At 45.0% G+C, this 21,622-nt stretch overlaps 1 protein-coding gene across 1 annotated transcript; it reads left to right on the top strand.

The window, feature by feature from the left end:
* Window positions 1-231: 231 nt before the first annotated feature.
* On the top strand, window positions 232-14,614 carry CUNH3orf38 (chromosome unknown C3orf38 homolog). The gene is made up of 3 exons (XM_077480122.1): window positions 232-416; window positions 10,079-10,284; window positions 13,276-14,614. Exons 1-3 carry the CDS (start codon window positions 290-292, stop codon window positions 13,825-13,827), a joined length of 885 nt encoding a protein of 294 aa, XP_077336248.1. The 5' UTR covers window positions 232-289; the 3' UTR covers window positions 13,828-14,614.
* Window positions 14,615-21,622: the final 7,008 nt, after the last annotated feature.

Raw genomic sequence — 21,622 nt, forward strand, 5'->3', positions numbered from 1 at the left:
TATGGCCATAATATAATCAGTTTGTGTGTGATGAAAACACGACATCTGTTATAGTTTGTGCATCATCCTCTGTATGCTGTTCTTCACCCTCTCAGCAGTGATGAGGATGTGATTACTAGAGAAACCTGGACGCCACCAGCTACTGGACTACAACTCCCGGCATGCCGCGGCGCTGCCGTCACCGGAAGTAGACTGTGGGATTTGGTTTCGTTTCTGGGCTGTCAGTCGCTCGGAGCCGGAAGTGGTGCCGGTGACAGAGGTTGGAGGTGTGTGTGTGTGTGTGTTCGCCATGGCGGGGCTCAGCGCCCGGGAGAAGGAGGGGTGCTGCCGGCTGCTGGAGGGACTGGACACGGCGGAGCTCTTCTCTGTGGCGGAAACGGTCACCAACCGGCTCATCTGTGTGTACAGCCGGGAAGGTGAGCGGGCAGTGTGCATGGAGGGAAGCTGTACGGTGACAGGGCCTCTTAACCTCTCAGCTTTTTACTCTTTGAATGACAGATGCACAGTCATAAAACACTGTACACAAATTACGTTTTTTGTTTTGTTTTTTCACACAAATAGAGCTTTTTTTTTTTAATCATAGCTGGGATTTTTATTTTTTGATAAACAAAAAAATATGGAAAATTTAAAAATAAAATGTGTCATGGTTTGTTATAAAATTTTGCAAACGGGTAATTTTTCTCCTTCATTGATATGTGCTGATGAGGCGGCACAGGTAAGCCAGTACTGATGGGCACTGGTAGGTGACATTGATGGACTGCACTGTTGATGAAGCACTGATTGTTGACACTGATGGGTGGCACTGTGCACTGGCAGGTGGCACGGGTGGACACAGATGAGCTGGCGGGAGCTCTCCTTGATTGGGACTGACGTCCCTCTGAGAGCTGCCAGTGATCGCTTTTTTTTTTTTCCTCCTCATGCTATCAGCACACGCAGAAAAAATAGCCGATTGCCGGCTCTGTTTACATCACATGATCAGCTGTCATTGGCTGACAGCTGATCACATGGTAAGGGGTCTCCTAGACTCCTCACAGAGCACACTGTGCACGCCCTGCAGGCCGCTCGGGCGCAGGAGGACGCCTATTGAAGCCCTCCCAACAAAGTAGGTTGGATCTGAAAAAGTCAAAGTGTCAGTGTCCTGATCCAAAAGAGCTGAGCCATGCACCCTCCACGTTGCGCTCATGCGCCCTGCACTTTGGTGTGGTAACCTGCTGCAGATCTCATTGGTCCAGTACTCCACCATTCATTGAAATGCCCCCCCCAGCACACCTTGCCGATGAATGTGTGTTGCATGTTGCAGCGCTGAAAAACAATCCTTGCACCATTGTTGGAGGTCCACCGCACATCTATCACCAGGGAGCCTTTCACATCAACGTCGCTGCATCCCAACGACACACATAACATGCACCATGCCAGAGCACCTCAATGCGTGCATCGGGGGGACACATTCAGAATAAATGTATACCATAAGGTAGGCCATACACGGTGCAAATATCTTACCTGCAACCACAGGTTGCAGGAAAGTAATGTGCACGATTCCCCTATCAACGCAGACAGCGCTGACAGGAGAATTATCAATTGTCTTCTTCCAGCAGAGGGCGGGTGAGGAAAGCCACCCTCGCTGGGAGAAGACTGTGATTATTATTATTGGCTATAGCAACGAGATCAACTTGGTACATTCAGTCTGACCATTAATGGTTCCAACTAAGGATGAGCTCAGGCGTGTTCGCATGGTCCACGTGCAGAGCCCGCCAGGAAGTCAGCGCTGCGCTAATCACAGCCAGTGAGACTTTGCCCCGATGTGCGACTGCAGAGATTGGGCAATGTCTCATTGCCTGTGATTAGCGCTGCACCGACTTCCTGGTGGGCTCTGCACGTGGAGCATGCGAACACTCCTGAGCTCATCCCTAGTTCCCACCTCCCGTGTATGACAAGCCTAAGCCTCATTTTTAGGTCCTTTGCTCTTTGAAGAGTGACCTGCATTCAGATCCCCTCAACTGTGGGTTGTTCATGGTTGCAGCACAGCCCCGTCCACTTCAGTGGGTCACAGCTGTTTGATGGCAGTACCTGCCAAGTGCGACACAGGGTTATCATTTTTGGCCATGAAACAGAGCATCACTGCTGTGGCATGTGTAAACCTCAGGCCAATGCCCTCCCAGCTAAAGGACCCTAAGACCCCTTTCATGCTGGGATGCGGTTTTTTTCAAGCACTTTTCAACTGCCTACCATTCATTCAAGTGTGACTTTAAACATTGGGGCGGTGCGGAAAAGTCCTGTTAGCAGCATCTTTGGGGCTGTTTGGGAGCGCTGTATTTAGTTCTCCCAAAACGCCCGCCCATTGGCCTGAATGATGCTTTGTAAGCGTCGCAACACGGGAGTTTTTAACCCCTTCTTTTGGGTTAAAAGCGTCCGAAAGTGCCACTTAAACAGCATTAAAGCACTGCTAAAACTAGCAGCGCTTTACTACGGCCCCAGTGGGAAAGGGGTCTAAGCCCTCATTTACATTGAATTCGGCTTTGAAATCATGCGACTTCATCAGAAATTTCACAATTTCAAAGTCAGTGCGACTTTGAAGACATCTGTGCTGCTTCATGCATGAATGTCTATGCAAGTTGCACCCCAAATCTCTGCAAAGCCCCGCAAAGTCTGTGTCGCACCAATTTGAACAGTGCTATTGCCGACAATAGGGTATGAGACAGATCAAATCGCATGACAAGTCGCTCCAATGTGAATTAAATGTTTTATTATTCTTGGATAGACTGTAGAGGGATTAGAACACCTGTCAGGTTTTATTCACCTGGGTGGTTTGAATCGCAGGCAGATCGACCCAATTTCAAAACACTCTGGTAAAATGAGAAATCTCACAATGCGAATTTCAGATGCCATTAATTTTAATGGCACCTAAAAACGTAGAGTGGTTTTGCCACAAACTGCATCACATAAAGCTTGTCACTCAACAGAAGCTCCTGAACTTTTTTGGGCAATAAGCTTCACACGATGTGGTTTCCAGCGATTGCAATGCGATTTATCGAGCAACAGTCTCGGCAGAATTTTCGCATTGTGCGATTTGTCATTTTACCAAAGCGTTTTGAAGTTGCGGGCAGAATCATGGCAATTCTGCCCGTGATTCAAAATGCCCAGGTGTGAATTCAGCTTTAGAGTGAAAGAAAATCCCAAATTTTGGGTTGTCATCAGAACAGTAATAAAGAGGAAATCTTCCAATGGGGACACTAGTTCTTGTGTTAACCAGGCTTTCCCTCACTGGCTGTGGGACACAGATAACAAAAGAAAACCTTACAGGGGTTATGACCCGCCTATACTTTATCCAAAATATAAAATAGTTTTGCCTATATGTCTACTCTAAAGGGTTAGTTCGCTTTTACCAAAAAACTACCTAAGAATAAACAAACAAACCGAGGATAAGGGGTGAATGTAGATAAAAGATAACTGCAGCATTGACCAAAGTTGAATAATGCCCTTGCTCTATGTTTAGGCCGTTTATGTATCTCATGAAGCCTGACTGGAAAACTCCCAGGATGTTGCTAAGAGAAACCTAGCTGTTGCTGTTCACCATCCCAGCAGTGAGCTCTCAAACTCTGAGTTCAGAGCTGCTGCATCAGGGGAGAGAGAACGTGTGGGGTTTAACCACTTGCTTACTGGGCACCTAAACCCCCCTCCTATCCAGACAAATTTTCTGCTTTCAGCGCTGATGCACTTTGAATGACAATTGCGCAGTCATACAACACTGTACCCAAATGAAGACCGAATCCTTTAAAAAAAAAATTTTTTATTTTGTTATAAAACTGGTAATTTTTGTCCGTCATTGATGTACGCTGATAAGGCGGCACTGATGGATGGGAGTGATGGGCATTGATCGGTTACACTGATAGGCAGCACTTCTAGGTGGCACTGATTGGCACCACTTGTGGGCACTGTTAGATGGCATAAATGAGGCATAATTGCCTCTTCCTTTTCGGGAAAGGTTTTTTATTTTCTGACAACAAATAAGACAGTAAAAACTTAACATTCGTCTTACAGAGGATCCGAGTATAAAGCAATGGCATGGCATCAATATTGCATATATAAGGGGGTATTCATCGACATCAACCCATCTCCCAGGATACATAGCATATATGTCCCTGATCTGTGTCCTACTAAGGTAAGCTTGCTATCAATAGGTGGACGTGGGAGGGTTATAAATGAGTGGGAGTTTCTTGCCAGAATTATTCCCGTGGGGGCCAGTCTTGACCCCACAGCCAGGGTGGCGGGGGGGATTCCACCTCCGGACCAAGTTAAACAGGATATGACATCAAAATCTGAATGGAGGGATTGGTTACAATCACTCCAAGAGACAAGGGGGTGTTCTCGGTGTGAACTGCCACGTGAGACTTCTACCCTTGCTAGGGGTTCAGCCACATGCGTCGACCCAGTTCAACCAGATCTTGACGTATTTCTGTGGGCAATTTCTGCTTTCGTACGTAATGCGGTACAACGGCAACACATTATTTATCGTCTTTTGCCATGATTCCCTAGATGGGGGTTCTTTTTGCTTCCATTTAAGCAGTATTTCTCTTCTAGCGTAGAATAATGAATATGTTAGGCACAGTTTAACATACCGGTCCCCCTCTATGTCATCCAAATGGCTAAGTAAGAGGGTCAAGGGGTCTAATGGTACCGTCACCCCACATACATCTCCCAAGGTATCCGCAACTGTACTCCAGAATTGGTGCAGCTGCAGACAGGACCAGACCATGTGGAAGAAGGTTCCATTTCTAAGTCGCATCTAGTGCAATTGGGGCTAAGACCTGGGTAGATACTCGCTAGTCTTTGTGGCATGTAGTAAGCCCTGTGTATGAACTTTAATTGTATGAACCTGTCCCTAGCCGCAATCATGGATGGGATAAAGGTAGATAGGCATTCTTCCTCTCCAAGAGAGGGGATGTCCTCCTGCCATCTAACCACGAACCTATTATTTTTAACGTTGTGGGCTACTGTTAAGTAGAGGTATAGAGAGAAGAGAGGTTTGTCCAGCCCCCCCCCCCCCCAAGATTAAGAGGTGCTCAATTGAGTCCGGTTCAAGTGTGGGCCGAGAGGGGAATTGGGCTCTGAGGGCATGCTGGAGCTGCCAATACCTAAAAAGGAAATTTCTTGGTAGGTTATGGGCCTGTTTCAGTTCCCAAAACGTGGCTATAACACCCAGTGGCATTACCTGTTTTAGCATGGTAATACCCTTTTTGGCCCAGCTCGCCGGGTCTAGGACAGTGGGTAGATGAGGTAGCATGGGGTTAGCCCAAAGAGGGGTGTGAGGTGAGATGCACCCTTGCTTCAAGAGGGCTACCCTGGAGGATCTCCACACCCAAATTGTGGTTTTCACCCATTACAGCAGGATTGGCCCTATCCCCCCCTGTATGGCAGATTGGACCGTGCTGTGTATGATCCTAGGAGGGCTGCCGCCAGGATAACCGCTGGGTTTTGACGGGGTTGCGAGAACCACCATCTTATCGTCACTAAAACTTCCGCCCAATAATAGACCATGAAATTGGGGAGTGCCAGGCCACCTCCAGACAGTGGGCGATAGAGTATGTTCTTTGCTACCCTTGGGGTTTTCCCTGCCCATATAAAGGAGATCACTAAACTCTCGAGCTTACGAAAAAAGGATCTGAGAATGGGGGTCGGGCTCTGCCTGAAGTAGTACAGGAGTTTTGGTAAGTATATCATTTTTAGTAGGTTGCCTCTGCCTACCGGGGACAAAAGGAGAGTCTTCCAGGTGGAGCACTTCTGCTGGAGCTGAGTCAGCAGCGGGTAGATGGTTTTTATCTAGATATCCTTTCATGTCATTCCCCACCCTCACCCCCAGGTAGGAAAACTCGCCCACGCATTCCAAGGGAGTTCCTATATCCACATGGGGGACTGACTGGCTTATAGGGAATAGGACTGATTTGTTCCAATTTATTCGGATGCCCGAGAATCTACCAAACTGGTCAAACACAGCTAGAGCTGCTCGCAAGGAGTCCGTGGCATCCGCCATATAAAGGCGTGAGTCGTTGGCATATAGGGAGATCTTTTCTTCCACTATGCCCAGCCGTAGACCCCTAACTGACGCGTCTGCCCTAAGAAGGATGGCAAGGGGTTCAAGTGCCAGGGCGAACAGAGCTGGGGAGAGTGGGCATCCCTGCCTCGTACCCCAGCGTGAACGCCTCCGAGAGGACCCCGTTGGTATGTATGCGGACCCTGGGCTGAGCATAGAACAGCCTGAGCCAAGTCGGGAACCTAGGCCCGAACCCAAATCTGAGAAGGACTGCCCAGAGGAAGCCCCACTCGACCGAGTCGAAAGCCTTCTCGGCGTCGAGCGAGGTCACCACCCACGGGCTGCCAGACGAGGCGATCGCAATATGTTTGTGCAATCGTCGGATGTTTATATCCGTTCCCCTTCCCGGCATGAACCCCGTCTGATCGGGATGTACCAGGGCTGTTATGACCGTGTTTAGTCTATTGGCTAGAATTTTTGAGAGGATTTTTGTGTCGACATTAAGGAGGAAAATGGGGCGATAAGAGGAGCAAAGGTTCGGATCTTTTCCCGGCTTGTGAATGACTACGATAACCGCTTTGTGCATAGAATCCGGGAGGTGTCCCTCTATGGATTTGGCTAGTAGGGTCTGGAGTCTTGGGGCTAGTTGTTCTGCATACGTCTTATAGAACTCCATCAGGAGACCGTCTGGTCGCGGTATCTTACCGGTTTGCATCATAAGTGCCTTTTGGATTTCTTCGATTTTTATGGGAGCTTCCAGTTCACTAGAATAGGTAGGGGTGAGAGACGGGATGTCAGCGTCCTCAAGGTAGGCAGCCAATTCCTCAGAGTTATAATCAACTCGGGAGCTATACAACCTTTTGTAATAAGAGGCAAATTTGGGGTTAATGTCCGCAGGAGTGGTGACGATGTCCCTTTAAGATCTCCTTCACTGTCAGCGTGAGGAGAAAAAAAAAACGATCACCAAGCTTTTGTTTTGATCATGTCATCAGCTGTCATTGACTGACAGCTGATCACATGGTAAGGGGCCGGGACCGGCCCCTTACTCGGATCGGTGATCACCCGAGTCTCATTGACTCAGTGATTACAGCGCGATCACAGCGGGAGCATGCACAGGGGAGGCCATCATATGACGGCCTTCCGGGAATTCAGGTCCGCACTGTGGCCGTCATTTGGCCATAGCACGGATGTTAAGTGGTTAAATCGGAGAAAGTGCTCACTCCTGTGATGGTGAACAGGAACAGCTAGGCTTCTTTTAGCAGAATCCTTCTCAATGTCCTAGGCGTTTTCCAGTCAGGCTTCAGGAGGTACATAAAGGGCCTACACCTATAGCAAAGGCATTATTCAACTTTGGTCAATGCTGCGCAGGTTGTTTTTATCTACTGATGACCCTTCTCTGCACAGGCAGTTTTGATAAAGGTGAAGTACGCCTTTTAAAGCGGACCTTTTATCCAAACATTGAAGTTGCCTTATTTGGTTTCCCCTCCCCCAGTCAGTAAGGAAATGCCATATGCTTTTGTATTACTTCACTCCTCCTAGGAGACTGCATCTTGTACATGTGCGGTCATACAGGGAAATTAAATTTGAGCTATGTTTGTCTTTAACTTGCTGATCTATTTGAAATAAAACTTGTCTGTGGCAATGAATCCAGTTTATTTCTGCTTCTGCACATGGATTAAAAAAAAAAAAACTATATTGCCAAAAGTATTGGGACACCTGCCTTTGCACGCACATCAACTTTAATGACATCCCATTCTTAGTCCGTAGGGTTCAATATCGAGTTGGCCCACCCTGTGCAGCTATAACAGCTTCAGCTCTTCTGGGAAGGCCGTCCACAAGGTTTAGGAGTGTGTCTATGGGAATGTTTGACCATTCTTCCAGAAGTGCACTTGTGAGTTCAGCCACAGATGTGGATGGGAAGGCCTGGCTTGAAGTCTGCGCTCTAATTCATTTCAAAAGTGTTCTATTGGATATAGGTGCAGGCCAGTCAAGTTCCTCCACCCCAAACTCGCTCATCCATGTCTTTATGGACCTTGCTTTGTGCACTGTTCCAAATAATATGGATCGAGGGGTGATTATGGTGTGGGGTTGTTTTTCTGGGGTTGGGCTTGGCCTCTTAGTTCCAGTGAAGGAAGCTCTTAAAGCATCAATATACCAAGACATTTTGGACAATTTCATGCCCCCAACTTTGTGTTGACAGTTTGGGGATGGCCCCTTCCTGTTCCAATATGACTGCGCACAAAGCAAGGTCCATAAAGATATGGATGAGCAAGTTTTGGGTGGAGGAACTTGATTGTCCTGACCTCAACCCGATAGAACACCTTTGTGATGAATTAGTGCAGAGACTGCGAGCCAGACCTTCTTGTCCATATCAGTGCCTGACCTCACAAATGCGCTTCTGGAAGAATGGTCAAACATTCCCACAGACACACTCCTAAACCTTGTGGACAGCCTTCCTAGAAGAGTTGAAGCTGTTATAGCTGCAAAGGGTGGGCCAGATCGCTTTTGAAACCTACAGACTAAGACCAGGATGCCATTTCAGTTCATGTATGTGTAATGGCAGTCATTCCAATACTTAGGCCAGTATATTATATACTGCTTCTGACACTGAGCATGGCTATGGACTCAGGGCTGGTTCACACCAGAGATGCAGACTACATGTGTGAGGTGCCCACTGGCTGAGTGGGTAGCAATTCCGTGTAGCGGCACTGGAGTTACTAATTCCCCAACATGCTAATGCTTTTGTGTTGGGTACTCCATATTGAACCCTACGGACTAAGACTGGGATGCCATTAAAGTTTATGATGTGTGTAAGGGCCAGTGTCCCAATACTTTTGACAATTTAGCGTACGTTGGCTATAATTGTTTAGACACATTGACTGCCTGGTATTTGACACTTGTCTGGGCTCTGCTTATGATTTTTCTTGAAATATAAAACCTAAGTTTATCAAAAATTAAAAACCGAACAATCAGCACAAGGGACATAGCATACATTTAGTATGATGTATCCCTTTTGTCAGTTATTTTCCTTTCAGTAGAAATTTTCCTCTGTGCTACCCTCATCTCTAACCTCCCGCTGTAATATTCAAGTGCAGAGGGGGGTTAATACACCGAAGGGGCTTTCAGGAGCTGTCATCAAGAGAGCTTGACTATGCCCACCTTTCTTGCTTAATCCGCCATTCCTAGAAACTACTACAGCTTATCCCGGCATGGGGAAAGGGTGAATGTTTGGTAGCTCTGCCCACTCTAGTCAGAGATCCCGTGTCATTCATGCGGTAGTATGGCTTCTATGAATGGCAAATCAAGCAGGAAATAGTCAAACTCTCTTATTGACAGTTCCTGACCGCCCCTTAACTGTATTAACCACCACTGCACCCGAAGATTATGGCAGTGGGTAGAACAGAGAAGAATCAACAGAAGGAACACCATACAAGTGTACTAAGTATAAGTTCTGTCCCTTGTGCTGATCTGTTCTTTTTAGCTAAGCTTCAGCTTTAAAGGGGTTGTAATAAACCCCCTGTGTTTTTTTTTTTCTCCTTAATTCATCCTATGCAGTAAGGTGAAAAAACACCTGGCAGCCCTCCCCTTTTACTTACCTGAGCCCTGGAACTTATTCCGGCGGGGACGCACTCTTGTTCTGCCCAGGGTTCTTGCCTCTTGATTAGATAGATTGATAGCAGCGCAGCCATTGGCTCCCGCTGCTGTCAATCAAATCCAATGACTGGGGGGGGTGGGGCCAAGTCATACATTTGGGAGCTATGGACTCGGGAGCGCACCCGCAAGGTAACCCCCCCAGGAGAGTGTGGGGAGGAGTCGGGGGACCCCAGAAGAAGATGTTTGGGGCCACTCTGTGCAAAACAAGCTGCACAGTGGAGGTAAGTATGACGTGTTTGTAAAGCTTTGTTTATTTAAAAAACAAAACAAAAACAATCACTTTAATTGTTGACAGATCGCTGCATGCCACAATGTTTTATTGTATTATTGAATGAGAAGAACTGTTCTCAGGAAATAAATTTTATGAATTTTTTCATGTTTGTTTAAATGTTTTAGAGGCCATCGATGCCATACTTGTCTACAGCAAGGATGCTAAAGAGCTCTTGAAGAGGCGGAAAGTTCACCGAGATGCAATTTTTAAATACCTGGCTGCTGAAAAACTTGCGGTGCCACCATCTAGTGAGAAGAGTCAGCTGATCCAATATGCTATTGATCACTGGGCAGGACCGAGAGTTGACAAGACATCAGTCCCTGGAAAGAAGGTTAGCGGGTCAAAGTCATTTTTACAGACCAGTGGGGTTGTCTTTTTCACATAGCGTTGTCACCCTTTCTGGAAAAACAAAATCCAGCCATTTGATCTTTTAGCTAATATTGCATTAGCCAGGACTTGTGTCCGCAGACCTATGTATTGCACATATACGCTTGTGTCATTTATTTTTCTACAGAAACCACTGCAGTCATATATAATTCAGTAATCTAGAGCATCAGTGAAAGGCTGTCTTTATTAGACCATCAAATAAAACCGCAAGGAAAACCTTACACATTTTGAGCATAAAAAAACGTTAATTATAGTGTTGAAATCTTTGTAGCAAAGACCCTTATATAGACAAATTGATCAAGCAAGCTGCATGTGACAGGCTACACCCACTTTTCAAATACCAAAAAAATAGCATTGAAAAACTGCATATTTTTGACGGCCAGCATCCATATGCTCAGGATCTGCCCACATGCCTGAACCCGCAACCTGGCTCAGCCTCTCAGCGAGCCGGTGAGAGCCTGAGCTGGCCGTTCCTGCCCCTTCCACGGCCCAGCACTGCAGTGCGGGGGCGGGCAGTGCAGAGAGCTCTCTGCACCCGGAGCTCTGAGAACCAAGTGATCAGCATTGTTTGATCGCTCAGTTTTAAGTCTTAGAGCCGGCAGGGGACAGATGCAGCTTCGGAATGATGCTGCATCCACCTAGGCGAGTAAGATTCAAGATTCAGGTCAAGATGTAGCTAGCAGCAGTTGGGGCACTTTCACACTAGGGCGGGGGGAATCAGCTGTTTTTAACCCCTGCTAGCGGCCGAAAAAGGGTTCAAAGCACCGCTGCCGAAGCGCAGTGCTGTCCATTGATTTCAATGGCAGGGGCATTTTAGGAGGAGCAGTGTATTCACCACTCCTGCAACGCCGCAAAGATGCTGCTTGCAGGACTTTTTTTTCCCCGTCTTGCAAGCGCACCGCTCCAGTTGAGATATTTTTTCAGGCGCTATTTTAAGCCCTTTAGCGCCTGAAAAAGGCCTCATTGTGAAAGGGGTCTTAAGCCCCATACACACTATCAGATTTCCTGCTGATTTTTGTCTTCAGATTTACCAAAATCATGTAGGGCAAGGGCCTGCCTGATTGCATACAAATTGAAACTCCTAAGGTTTGACCTTTATATTATAGGGTTTTGGTAAATCTGAAGACAAAAATCAGCACTGGTCTGAAAGGGGTCTTAGTCACATTTACATGGATTTGTTCTATAATATTGAAGACATTTCATCACTTATCTAAGATGCTTCTTCAAGCGGGAGTCCGCCGTTTTTTTTTTTTTTTTTTAAAGCCAGCAGCTACAAATACTGCAGCTCCTGACTTTTAAAATAATGACACTTACCCGCCCAGCGCGCCCGCGATGTCGGCACCCGAAGCCGATCTCTCGATCGTCTCTCGGGTGCTGCTGCCGCCATCTTGGGTATGGGAATCAGGAAGTGGAGCCTTGCGGCTTCATTTCCCGGTTCCCTACTGCGCATGCGCAATAAGGATGGTCCCCGCTGTCTCTGGGATCCATGTGTTTCCCAGCAGGCAGCGGGGGGACCTTCGGAAAGGGGCGTAGATTCTGCGGAAAGGGGCGTGGCTTCTGCAGAATCTAGGCCGGAAGTGGGTGCAGATACCTGTACTGTACAGGTATCGGCACCCCCCTCCCCCCTGAAAGGTGCCAATTGTGGCGCCGGAGGGGGGGAGGGATCCAATGAGTGGAAGGTCCACTTTAGGGTGAACCTCCGCTTTCAGTTCTAATAAGTGTCAGAAATCGCACCTCCTGCTTTTCTCCCACACAGGTAGCACTGACACCTTAATCCAATCACTAAGGAAAGTGTAGATTTTCATTTGGGAGATGTGAAACTTATGGAACCACCTTGTTCTAGCCACTTAAACCTTTCCTTGGTGTCAGAAAGTCTGATATATTGAACCCAATATGTGGAACGTTTCTTTACCTAACCAGCTAGTGATATCGTAATAACAGAAAAACCAGACAGAGGAAAATACAAAATGTATTAAAATAAGAACTTATAACATTATCATCTTTTCCAAAATTCAAGCAAAAATCATTGTTCTTCAGAGAGATACTATCACCTTGTCCTTGCAGGGCAAAGTGATAGTGTCTATTTAGGTGACTTATTTGACCTATAGTGTCTCCTAAATACCAATAATCCTGCACTGAAAGATCCAGGATTGAAAATGATTGACCCTAGTATTGGGATCCTCGGTGTTTCTGCATGTAGGAGCTTCAATCTGAGGTTAAAGGAAACTTGTTCAGAGAATATATGGAGCCTTGTTGTCAGAATGGAGAGCCGCAGGAGATCATTGAACATTTGTTCGCTGATATCTCTTGTGAAGAGTGAAACTGGAAGCCCTCAACTCTGAGCATTTCCAGGTGCAGAGCTGTCAATGTCTGGCCACCCTGGCTGGTGAAGAAGCTAATTGCTTCAAGCGTGCAAGTGTGAAATTAGGGGGGTAATAGACCCCTAAAATCTCATTAAAGCGGAACAATACTTACCTCAGCTCCAGCAATGCAGCGTCCTGAACTCCATGCCTGGCCACTGATATCTTCCGGCGGCCAGCTTCTGGAACCAATAGATATAATCATCACCATGTGTGGGAAGATCTGTAAAGCCACTGTGTCTCTTCAGATGTCATTGGTTTTCACAGGCTGGATGCACGGAATACCCAGGCATATAAAGGCAACACTATAAAGAGGTATGGGTCATTTTGGGTCAACCAAGTGAATGAACCCTTAATTGTGCATTTTAACAAAGATGAAAAAAAGACCTGGCCCTGAGATAGTTGTGTGAATCAAAAGTTTTGATTTACCCCAATTCCTCCTTCACAGCAGAAATCAGCAATGTTTAAAGGGCATGTTTGAACTTCTAGGCAATGTAATGTAATAATACACTGTTAAAAAAGAAAAGAAAAAAAAAAAAAACTGAATCCTGATTCTTTTTTATCTTTTTTTCCAGGTCCAAGAAGCAGAGCATCATCTGGAGTCAACTGACTTTAATTTACTCGGTGAAAAGTTTTGTGAGTGGTTCTACATTCTTCTGAACTCCCAGAATCCTTCGTTTGGACAAGAAAAGGGAGAGTGGGGACCTCAGCACTTCTGGGAGAATGCCATACTGAGGTTTGCATACAAGGCAGCAGAGCAAGCTCTAGAAGAACACAAGGGCTCCCAGATGGCGAGTCTCCGCCTGCTTGCACTTACACGAGATGAAAGACTGATATTTAGCCCTAGTACTGACAGCAGAGGATTAAAATGTGTGTCTTCTCCACATGGCCTGGTAGTGGTGGCAGTTGCTGGTACAATCCAAAGGGACGGGGCCTGTTTAGGACTATTTGAACAGATCTTTGGACTAATACGCTGTCCGATTGGTAAAAATTGGAAGATCAAGCATGTGGATCTGAAAGTCTTGGGGCAGAACTCGCTGAGCTCTGAGCAGACAAAATGTTTGCCTTTTATTACCTATGAGACTAAGGACTTGGAACTCTACTTTTCTGAGTCTGCTAATGGCTGATGGTTTGAACTGTTTATGTAACACAAATGATTTTATATTTTCAGCATTTTCTCTGCTAGCCTGTGAAGTTTTTTCAGTTCTAATGAAACACATCAGCAGAGAGTCAAATTGAGGATAATGATGTACACCAGGGATATGCAATTAGCGGACCTCCAGCTGTTGCAGAACTACAAGTCCCATGAGAATAGCAAGACTCCTGACAGCCACAAGCATGACATCCAGAGGCATGATGGGACCTGTAGTTTGGCAACAGCTGGAGGTCCGCTAATTGCATATCCCTGATGTACACACTACTCACTTTATATGCCTTTAAACCAAAAAATATGTAAATGTATGTAAAAGTGCTAATAATTTTATATACAGTGTGTTATATAAAGTGTTAAATACATGAAAGTATTCACATTTGCTATCAAGTGGGAGATAGTTGTACATTATCAGGCATTTTAGACTAATGCTGCTCATACTCAGCTGAATTGGCCGAAATTTGAGCCATGGGTGCGCCTGCCGGCATCGCCCAAATGGACCAAACTTCAATCTAATAAAAGGAGATGGGTGAAAAAATTCTCAGACTTGAATGGTACCAATCAGATACAGTCACTGTTGTGCTCTGTGTAAACGAACTACAAGTCCTGACATACTTTGCGGCTGCTGGCTTGTAGTTCATTAAGTCTTCCTGTCAGTGTGACCCTGCCTGCCTGTACGATGTACGGGCAGACAGCTCCCACTTACAGTCTGCAGGAGATCTGCTGATTACCAGTACAATGATTTACAGGCGCCTAAAAAAAAAAAAAAAAAAAAATGATAAATACACTTTTTTTTTTTTTTTTTTTTTTTTCCTGCAAAAAAATTTTTTTTTTTTTTTAGTGAACTTATCCTTTAACTCAGCGCAAAGACATGCCTAGTCTTTACAGACTTACTAGCATGAACGTATTGCAGAAGAAACATATTCATAGTATCATTTACAATACAAACCATCTTGTGTGCAATTTTGTTTAACTGAATTTCCGCTTTAAAGCGGTATTAAACCCAAAACCAAAAATGTCATATATTGCAGCTTACCAATCAATCTATGTGGTGGCTGCATTCATTTTATTTTTCCTTTTGTTTTCACCTAGTGACCTGGCCAGTAACTCACCTGTATCAGAGTAGACAGCAGTATTGTCTGATGTGGAGTGTTAACTGTATTAGCAGATTTAAATACCCTAACAAATTGAAGCCAAATTCCAGCTAGCACTTTATAACTTGTTACAGCAAACCGTTTTTTTTTTTTTTTTCCTTCTGAAATAAAGGTTTTACATGAATAAATAAAAGCAGATCATTGTAGGCACCCCTGTCAGCGTTAAATGGTTTGTCTTTTCCCTGTAAGCTAATGCATCTAGAAGAGAGCTTGTTCTCTTGTTGGCCAGATCACCAGATAAAAATAGAAGCCAAAAAGAAAAACCAATGCAGGCGACATATCTAAGAACTGGTTAGCTGCAATATAATATATGATTGCTTTTGGGCTTAATGCTGCGTGCGTTTGTCGGCCATTTCATTGCGTTGTGTTTTGGACACAGGCCAGCAGACCTTTCCCATTTTACATATCAGTGACTGTCTTCTTGTATGATGATCTGAATGGCAACAATTGTGAAAAATAGCTTAGTTGCAAAAACCTTTTTATTATTTTTTGTAATTAAAAAGAGATTTTTTTTTTTTTTTTTTTAACCTAAATTTAGACCCTCCAATGTGGCAATAGGCAGGGGTCTTTGCCTAACACACTTTTAGTTTTTTCCTGAGCTAGGAAATACCTTTTTGTGTGTGTGTGTGTGTGTGTGTGTGTGTGTGCACAAGCTAATTTTGCATTTCATCTCTGCAGCATAATGAAGCTCTGTGAGTATATGCATACTGACTTAGTTTGCAATGGATCTTCTGCTGTCTTCTTGTGAAACATTACATTTTGGTACTGGGAGTCCAGTACTTCTTTTTATTGGCGGTAAAAGCATACTAAAGGCTCACTTTTTAATTTTTTTTTTAATTAACTGCTTGTCAACGGGCTCACGCTGATATACGTGGGCAGAATGGCACGGCTGGGCAAAACACTGTCCCGGTACGTCTTTCCGTTTAAAAGAGCTGCCAGAGGGCACGTGCCCGCTGCATGGCAGGGGACCCAATGCGCGTGGCTGACAATTGCCACCGTCCACGCTCGATTTTGTGCACGAGAGCCAGCACAGGGATTTGTGTGTGTGTGTGTGTAGGTGTGTGTGTGTGTGTGTGTGTGTGAGTGAGTGAGAGAGAGAGAGAACACACAAATCCCTGTTCTGTCAGGGGAAAGGAGACATATCGTTTGTTCCTTCTAAGTAAGAACAACAATGTCTCCTCCCCAAGTCAGTCCTATCCCCATAAAGTTAGAACACATCTAGGGTACACACATTTAACCCCTTGATTGCCCCCTAGTGTTAACCCGTCCCCTGCCAGTGACAGTTACACAACAATAAGTGCATATTTATAGCACTGATCGCTGTATAAATGTCAAGTGTCCGATCTGTTCGTCATAATGTCGCAGTACCGATAAAAATCGCAGATCACCGCCATTACTAGTAAATAAATTATACAAATGCCATAAATCTTTCCCATAGTTTGTAGTCGCTATAACTTTTGCACAGACCAATCAGTATACGCTTATTGCCTTAGTTACTACATATTGAAGCATTGTGCAAAGGTTCATCTTAAAGTGCGCCCATGCCCAGTCTATGGGCCTTAAAGTATTTACAAAGACTTAATGGGTAGTAAAAGTCTTAAGACAAGCCACCCCTGATATTTAAAGCTGTATGAAATGAAGTAATCCATCCTCAGAGATCACAACATGGACTTTAAAATTTGGTTGTTAGAAAGTTCTAACATCTTAGAAACACCTGTTGTGTGTTTATGACAGAGGGCTGGCAGACTGCAAAGATTTTGTTTCTATAGAGGAAGAGGGAAAAGAGATAAGATTTCAGTCCCTCTGTTGTGAGCTTTAAAGATGAATTTCACCACAATGCCTATTAGAACTGAGAGTGGAACTGAACATTAGAAGCAGTGCTCAAAATAAGATGGGCAGAAGGCAACAGAGATATTTGCCTATTGTCTCCCTGCAGCTGATCTTTCCCCATTTCTTCCTTGTTCTGCACTGTGTCTCGGAGTGATGGTAGCCATCATGGTTGAGGCAGATCTGCTTTTTCATGTTGGAACCTCCAGCAGGAACAGGAGGCAGCACAATAGTGATATTGCAAAATCACACTTCATATCTCCTGAGACTAGTATTCAGAGGCAACAGTGCTTTAGATCTCAAACTTTTGATGTATGTTATATTTGCTTCAGTATGATGTATAAATTATTATTATAATTATTTGACCATTCTGTAAATTGGATACAATTTTTACAGAGATTTTATTAAGAAAACAAAATTATTTTTTGAAATGCAGTAATGTTTTGAAAGTTCCTTGTAACATTCTGTTTAGAGCTCCAGTAAAGACGGGTGTTAAACACAGATGAAGCGCTATATATTCTTGTGTTATGTGTTTCTTTTCTGATACTTGGGCAACTATGGAAACTATTATTATGGGTACTGATATTGCTGAACTTCCTTTCTAAAAGTACACTTTCCTAGTTGTCATCATGGTCCAGGGGCCTCCGCAGTTTCTAAGCCACTTTGACATGGGTGCTGTAGAATCAGCAGGACGCCTGAGAACAGTTCCCATTCTGAATCGAAGCAGAATGGGAACAGGTGTCACTTTTGTTACATCTGTGCCCAATGCCCATTACATTTTTTTCTGCCTTTACAAACCGGAGCTTTCCTGGACCTACAGTGGGTAAAATTTAGTTTTGAACACGTCACCATTTTTCTACGTAAATAGATTTCTAAAGGTGCTATTGACATGAAATTTTCACCACATGGCGATAACACCCCATGCAATCCATACAAATAAATAAGTTCAGAAATTAAGTTATGTGGAAAGACACAGGGACAAAGTATTGAGCACGCTAACTGAAATGTATTTAATACTTCATACGAAATCCTTTGTTGGAAATGTACAGCTTCAAAACACCTCCTGTATGGAGAAACTAGTCACATGCATTGCTCAGGTGTGATTTCGGTCCATTCTTCCACACAAACAGTCTTAAAATATTGAAAGTTTGGTGGGTATCTTCTATGAACTCTGATCTTTTAGTTCTTTCCATCGGTTTTCAATTGGATTCGAGTCAGGTGATTGGCTGGACCATTCTAGCGGCTTTATTTTCTCTCTTTGAAACCAGCTGAGAGTTTCTCTGGCTTTGTGTTTGGGATCGTTGTCTTGCTGAAATGTCCACCCTCGTTTCATCTTCATCATCCTGGTAGATAACAGCAGATTTTTTTTTTTTTCATCCATCAGGGGACACAGAGCTATAGTAGTTACTATGTGGGTTAATAGGCCACCTTTAGGTGATGGACACTGGCATGCCCTAAGACCACAAGTGCACTCCCTATATAAAGCCTCCCCTGCTGGGAGTCCTCAGTTTTTTCACCAGTGTCTAAGGTGTTGGTCACAAGTAAAGATGTGCTCCAGTGGAGCTCAGCACAGCAATCCTTGCTGGGGCTAGCCATGCTGCCCGGATCCGTTCAGAGTGTTCTTTAACCACTTTCAGACCGGACCATTTTGCTGGTAAATGACCAGAGGTCTTTTTACAATTTGGCACTGCGCTGCTTTAACTGGTAATTGCGCGGTCATGCAATGTTGTACCCAAACAAAATTTGCGTCCTTTTCTTCCCACAAATAGAGCTTTCTTTTGATGGTATTTGATTGCCTCTGCGATTTTTATTTTTTGCGATATAAACGTAAAAAGACCGCAAATTTTGAAAAAAAATGATATTTTCTACTTTTTGTTATTAGAAAAATCCAATAAACTCAATTTTAGTCATACATTTAGGCCAAAATGTATTCAGCCACATGTCTTTGGTAAAAAAAAAGTCAATAATTGTATATTTATTGGTTTGCGCAAAAGTTGTCACATCTACAAACTAAGGTAAGTTTTCTGGAATTTACGCAGCTTTTAGTTTACGACTGCCTATCTCATTTCTTGAGGTGCTAAAATGGCAGGGCAGTACAACCCCCCCCAAATGACCCCATTTTGGAAAGTAGACACCCTAAGGAAATTGATAAGTGGCATGTTGAGCCCATTGAATATTTTATTTTTTTGCCTCAAGCGATTGAATAATGACAAAAAAAATTTTTTTTTTTTTTTTTTACACAAAGTTGTCACTAAATGATATATTGCTCACACATGCTATGGGCATATGTGAAATGACACCCCAAAATAAATTCTGCTGCTTCTCCTAAGTACGGGGATACCACATATGTGGGACTTTTTGGGAGCCTAGCCGCGTACGGGGCCCCGAAAACCAAGCACCGCCTTCAGGCTTTCTAAGGGCGTTACAGTTTTGAAGGCCATAAAATGCCAAGATGGCACAAACCCCCCCCCAAATGACCCCATTTTGTAAAGTAGACACCCCTAAATTTAGGGGTACACTAGTGAGACTAGGTAATAAATGGCGGGTGCCCTGAAACTATAAAAAAATAACTAACCAACCAGCGTCACCTGTAACAGTTATATGGTGATCACTGGTGAAAGGGTTAACTAGGGGGCAATCAGGGGGCTTTATGCGGTAGTATATGGGGGTCCCTGGCGCTATAAAAAGCTGCGGCGAACCTAAATACCTACCTGCCTAACTAGCGTCACCTGTGACACTAATACAGCGATCAGAAAAACGATCGCTTATTAGGCTGGGTTCACACTGGAGCGATGCGGGAACGCCACGAATCCGCGGCGGGTTCCCGCATCGCATGCCTCCCGGCGGCAGTTCACACTGCCCTATGCGAACTGCTGGGAGTGTCAGTGAAATGTTAATGACACCCCCAGATCAGTTCGCATATCGCAGTGCGATCTGCAAACTCGGATCGCATGGTGTGAACACCCATGCGATCCGATTCTGCTGCGGGCCAAAAAAAGGGTCCCGTGCGAATTTGCGGCGGGTGCGATGCGAATTCAGCCATACTATCTGTATGGCTGAACTCGAATCGCACAGAGATCGGATGTGTTTTGCACTGCAGTGCGGTGCGAATCACATTCGTTCTCATAAACCGCTGCAATGTGAACCCAGCCTTAGTGACACTGGCGACGGGGGTGATAACGGGGTTAAACCTTTATTGGGGGGGTTAGGGGGGTACATTAGAACTAAAGGGGGCTAACCCTAACTGCCCTAACAGTTATTACAGTCACAAATGACACCAATGCAAAAAAAATAAATAAATAAAAAAAAATAAAAAAAATGACATTGGTGTCACTGTGACTGGGGGGGCAGGGGTAATTGGGGGGGTGATCGGGGGGGTGTGAGTGTGCCTGGCATGTTCTACTGTGTAGTGTCGTGTTGGTGCAACTCACCGATCCTCTCTCCTCGGTGTCGGAACGAAAAATACCGACACGGAGGAGAGATTACATCACTTCCTCTCCTGTGTTTACATTACAGGAGAGGAAGTGATGTCACGGAGCATTTTCATTCGTCGGGAGCGATCGCGAGGGGGTGGCCATGAATGAATGGCCGCCCCCTCGTCCGGGATCGCTCCCGAACGAATACCGACCGCCGCAGGCACCGGGCGGGGGCCCGATCGGGCCCCCGACCCGCGGGCAGGCAAGGACGTACATGTAAGCCCTTATGCCTGCCCGTGCCATTCTGTCGACGTACATCGTCGTGCGGCGGTCGGCAAGTGGTTAATGGGCCTAAGGAATGATTCCGGGTTTCATGTCCAAAGAAACAAGGTTTTGTATGCGAATGCTTCTCTTTTTAGTTTTTTCTAAGAAATATCTTTGGATTTTCTTATGAATATATAATTATTATGAGTATATAATGTTGTCATGCCTATGTGTCACCACTGGGGGCTGTATTGAGCACTCGCCGCCTTATGCTGGAAACAGCGATATGGCAGGAGCCATTATTTCCTCCTTCTCCTCTGGCTAAAGCAGCAGATCCTCCGGTAAGCAAGGGGGGATTGGTCTTTCCACCTGTGGCCCCCCTATGTTAAAATTACCCCCCTCTCGGGGGAGTTGTAAGCCCAAAATAACTTTTTATTTTTTTTTTTTTTTTTAACGATCGGCTCAGCAGTTTTTTTACCCCCCGCCGCTATATTAGCTGTTTGCTAGGCACCTATAGTCCGCTGCTCGCGCGGGAAAGCCCTCTCTTTTAAAAACAGGGGTGGGGCCATAATCAGGGTGGGCTAATGGCATCAGCGTTCTCAGACGCCAACTACACTTGGAGGAATCTTTTAAAAGCACTGTGTGTTTTGCTGCTGCTGGCTGTGGAGGGACACAAGAGCAGAGGTGGCTTACTTCAGGTTTGGTTACACAGGCATTCCCCTTTGACACATTATTACTTTACCAAGCTGGGCATTAATAGCAGCTTTGTAGTGCTGGACTATAGCCTAGCAGTGTACATTCTCTTTGGTAGTGCCTCTGCTTTGTGCTTCAGGCTATGAGTGGAAGAGGAACCAGGAACTCTTCAAAGGGTTCTAGAGGCTCAATGGTTTCACAACCACCTAAATCCATTTCCAAAAGAATGTCATCCTCCTCTGAGTGATGCGGCTGGTCAGATTGAGCCGTCAGGGGAGACTGATGTTGCAGCAGAGCTGGACACTTCAGTCCCTATATATACCACACAGTTTTTTTTTCTTCTACCATTTCTAATTTGGAAAATAAGATTTATGCTATGATCACTCTCCATAGTGGGTCTAAACGTAGCAGATCCCCA

Source organism: Lithobates pipiens, unplaced genomic scaffold (genome assembly GCF_037356315.1).
Source record: "Lithobates pipiens isolate NorthernLeopardFrog02 unplaced genomic scaffold, aLitPip1_a1.2 Scaffold_16, whole genome shotgun sequence".
NCBI lineage: Eukaryota > Metazoa > Chordata > Amphibia > Anura > Ranidae > Lithobates > Lithobates pipiens.

Bases quoted from the DNA above. Each gene is read 5' to 3' on its own strand.
- CUNH3orf38 (XM_077480122.1), top strand. From the start codon at position 290: ATGGCGGGGCTCAGCGCCCGGGAGAAGGAGGGGTGCTGCCGGCTGCTG. The intron at 417-10,078 runs GTGAGCGGGCAG...TAAATGTTTTAG, and splicing joins CTGTGTGTACAGCCGGGAAG to AGGCCATCGATGCCATACTT. The intron at 10,285-13,275 runs GTTAGCGGGTCA...CTTTTTTTCCAG, and splicing joins CATCAGTCCCTGGAAAGAAG to GTCCAAGAAGCAGAGCATCA.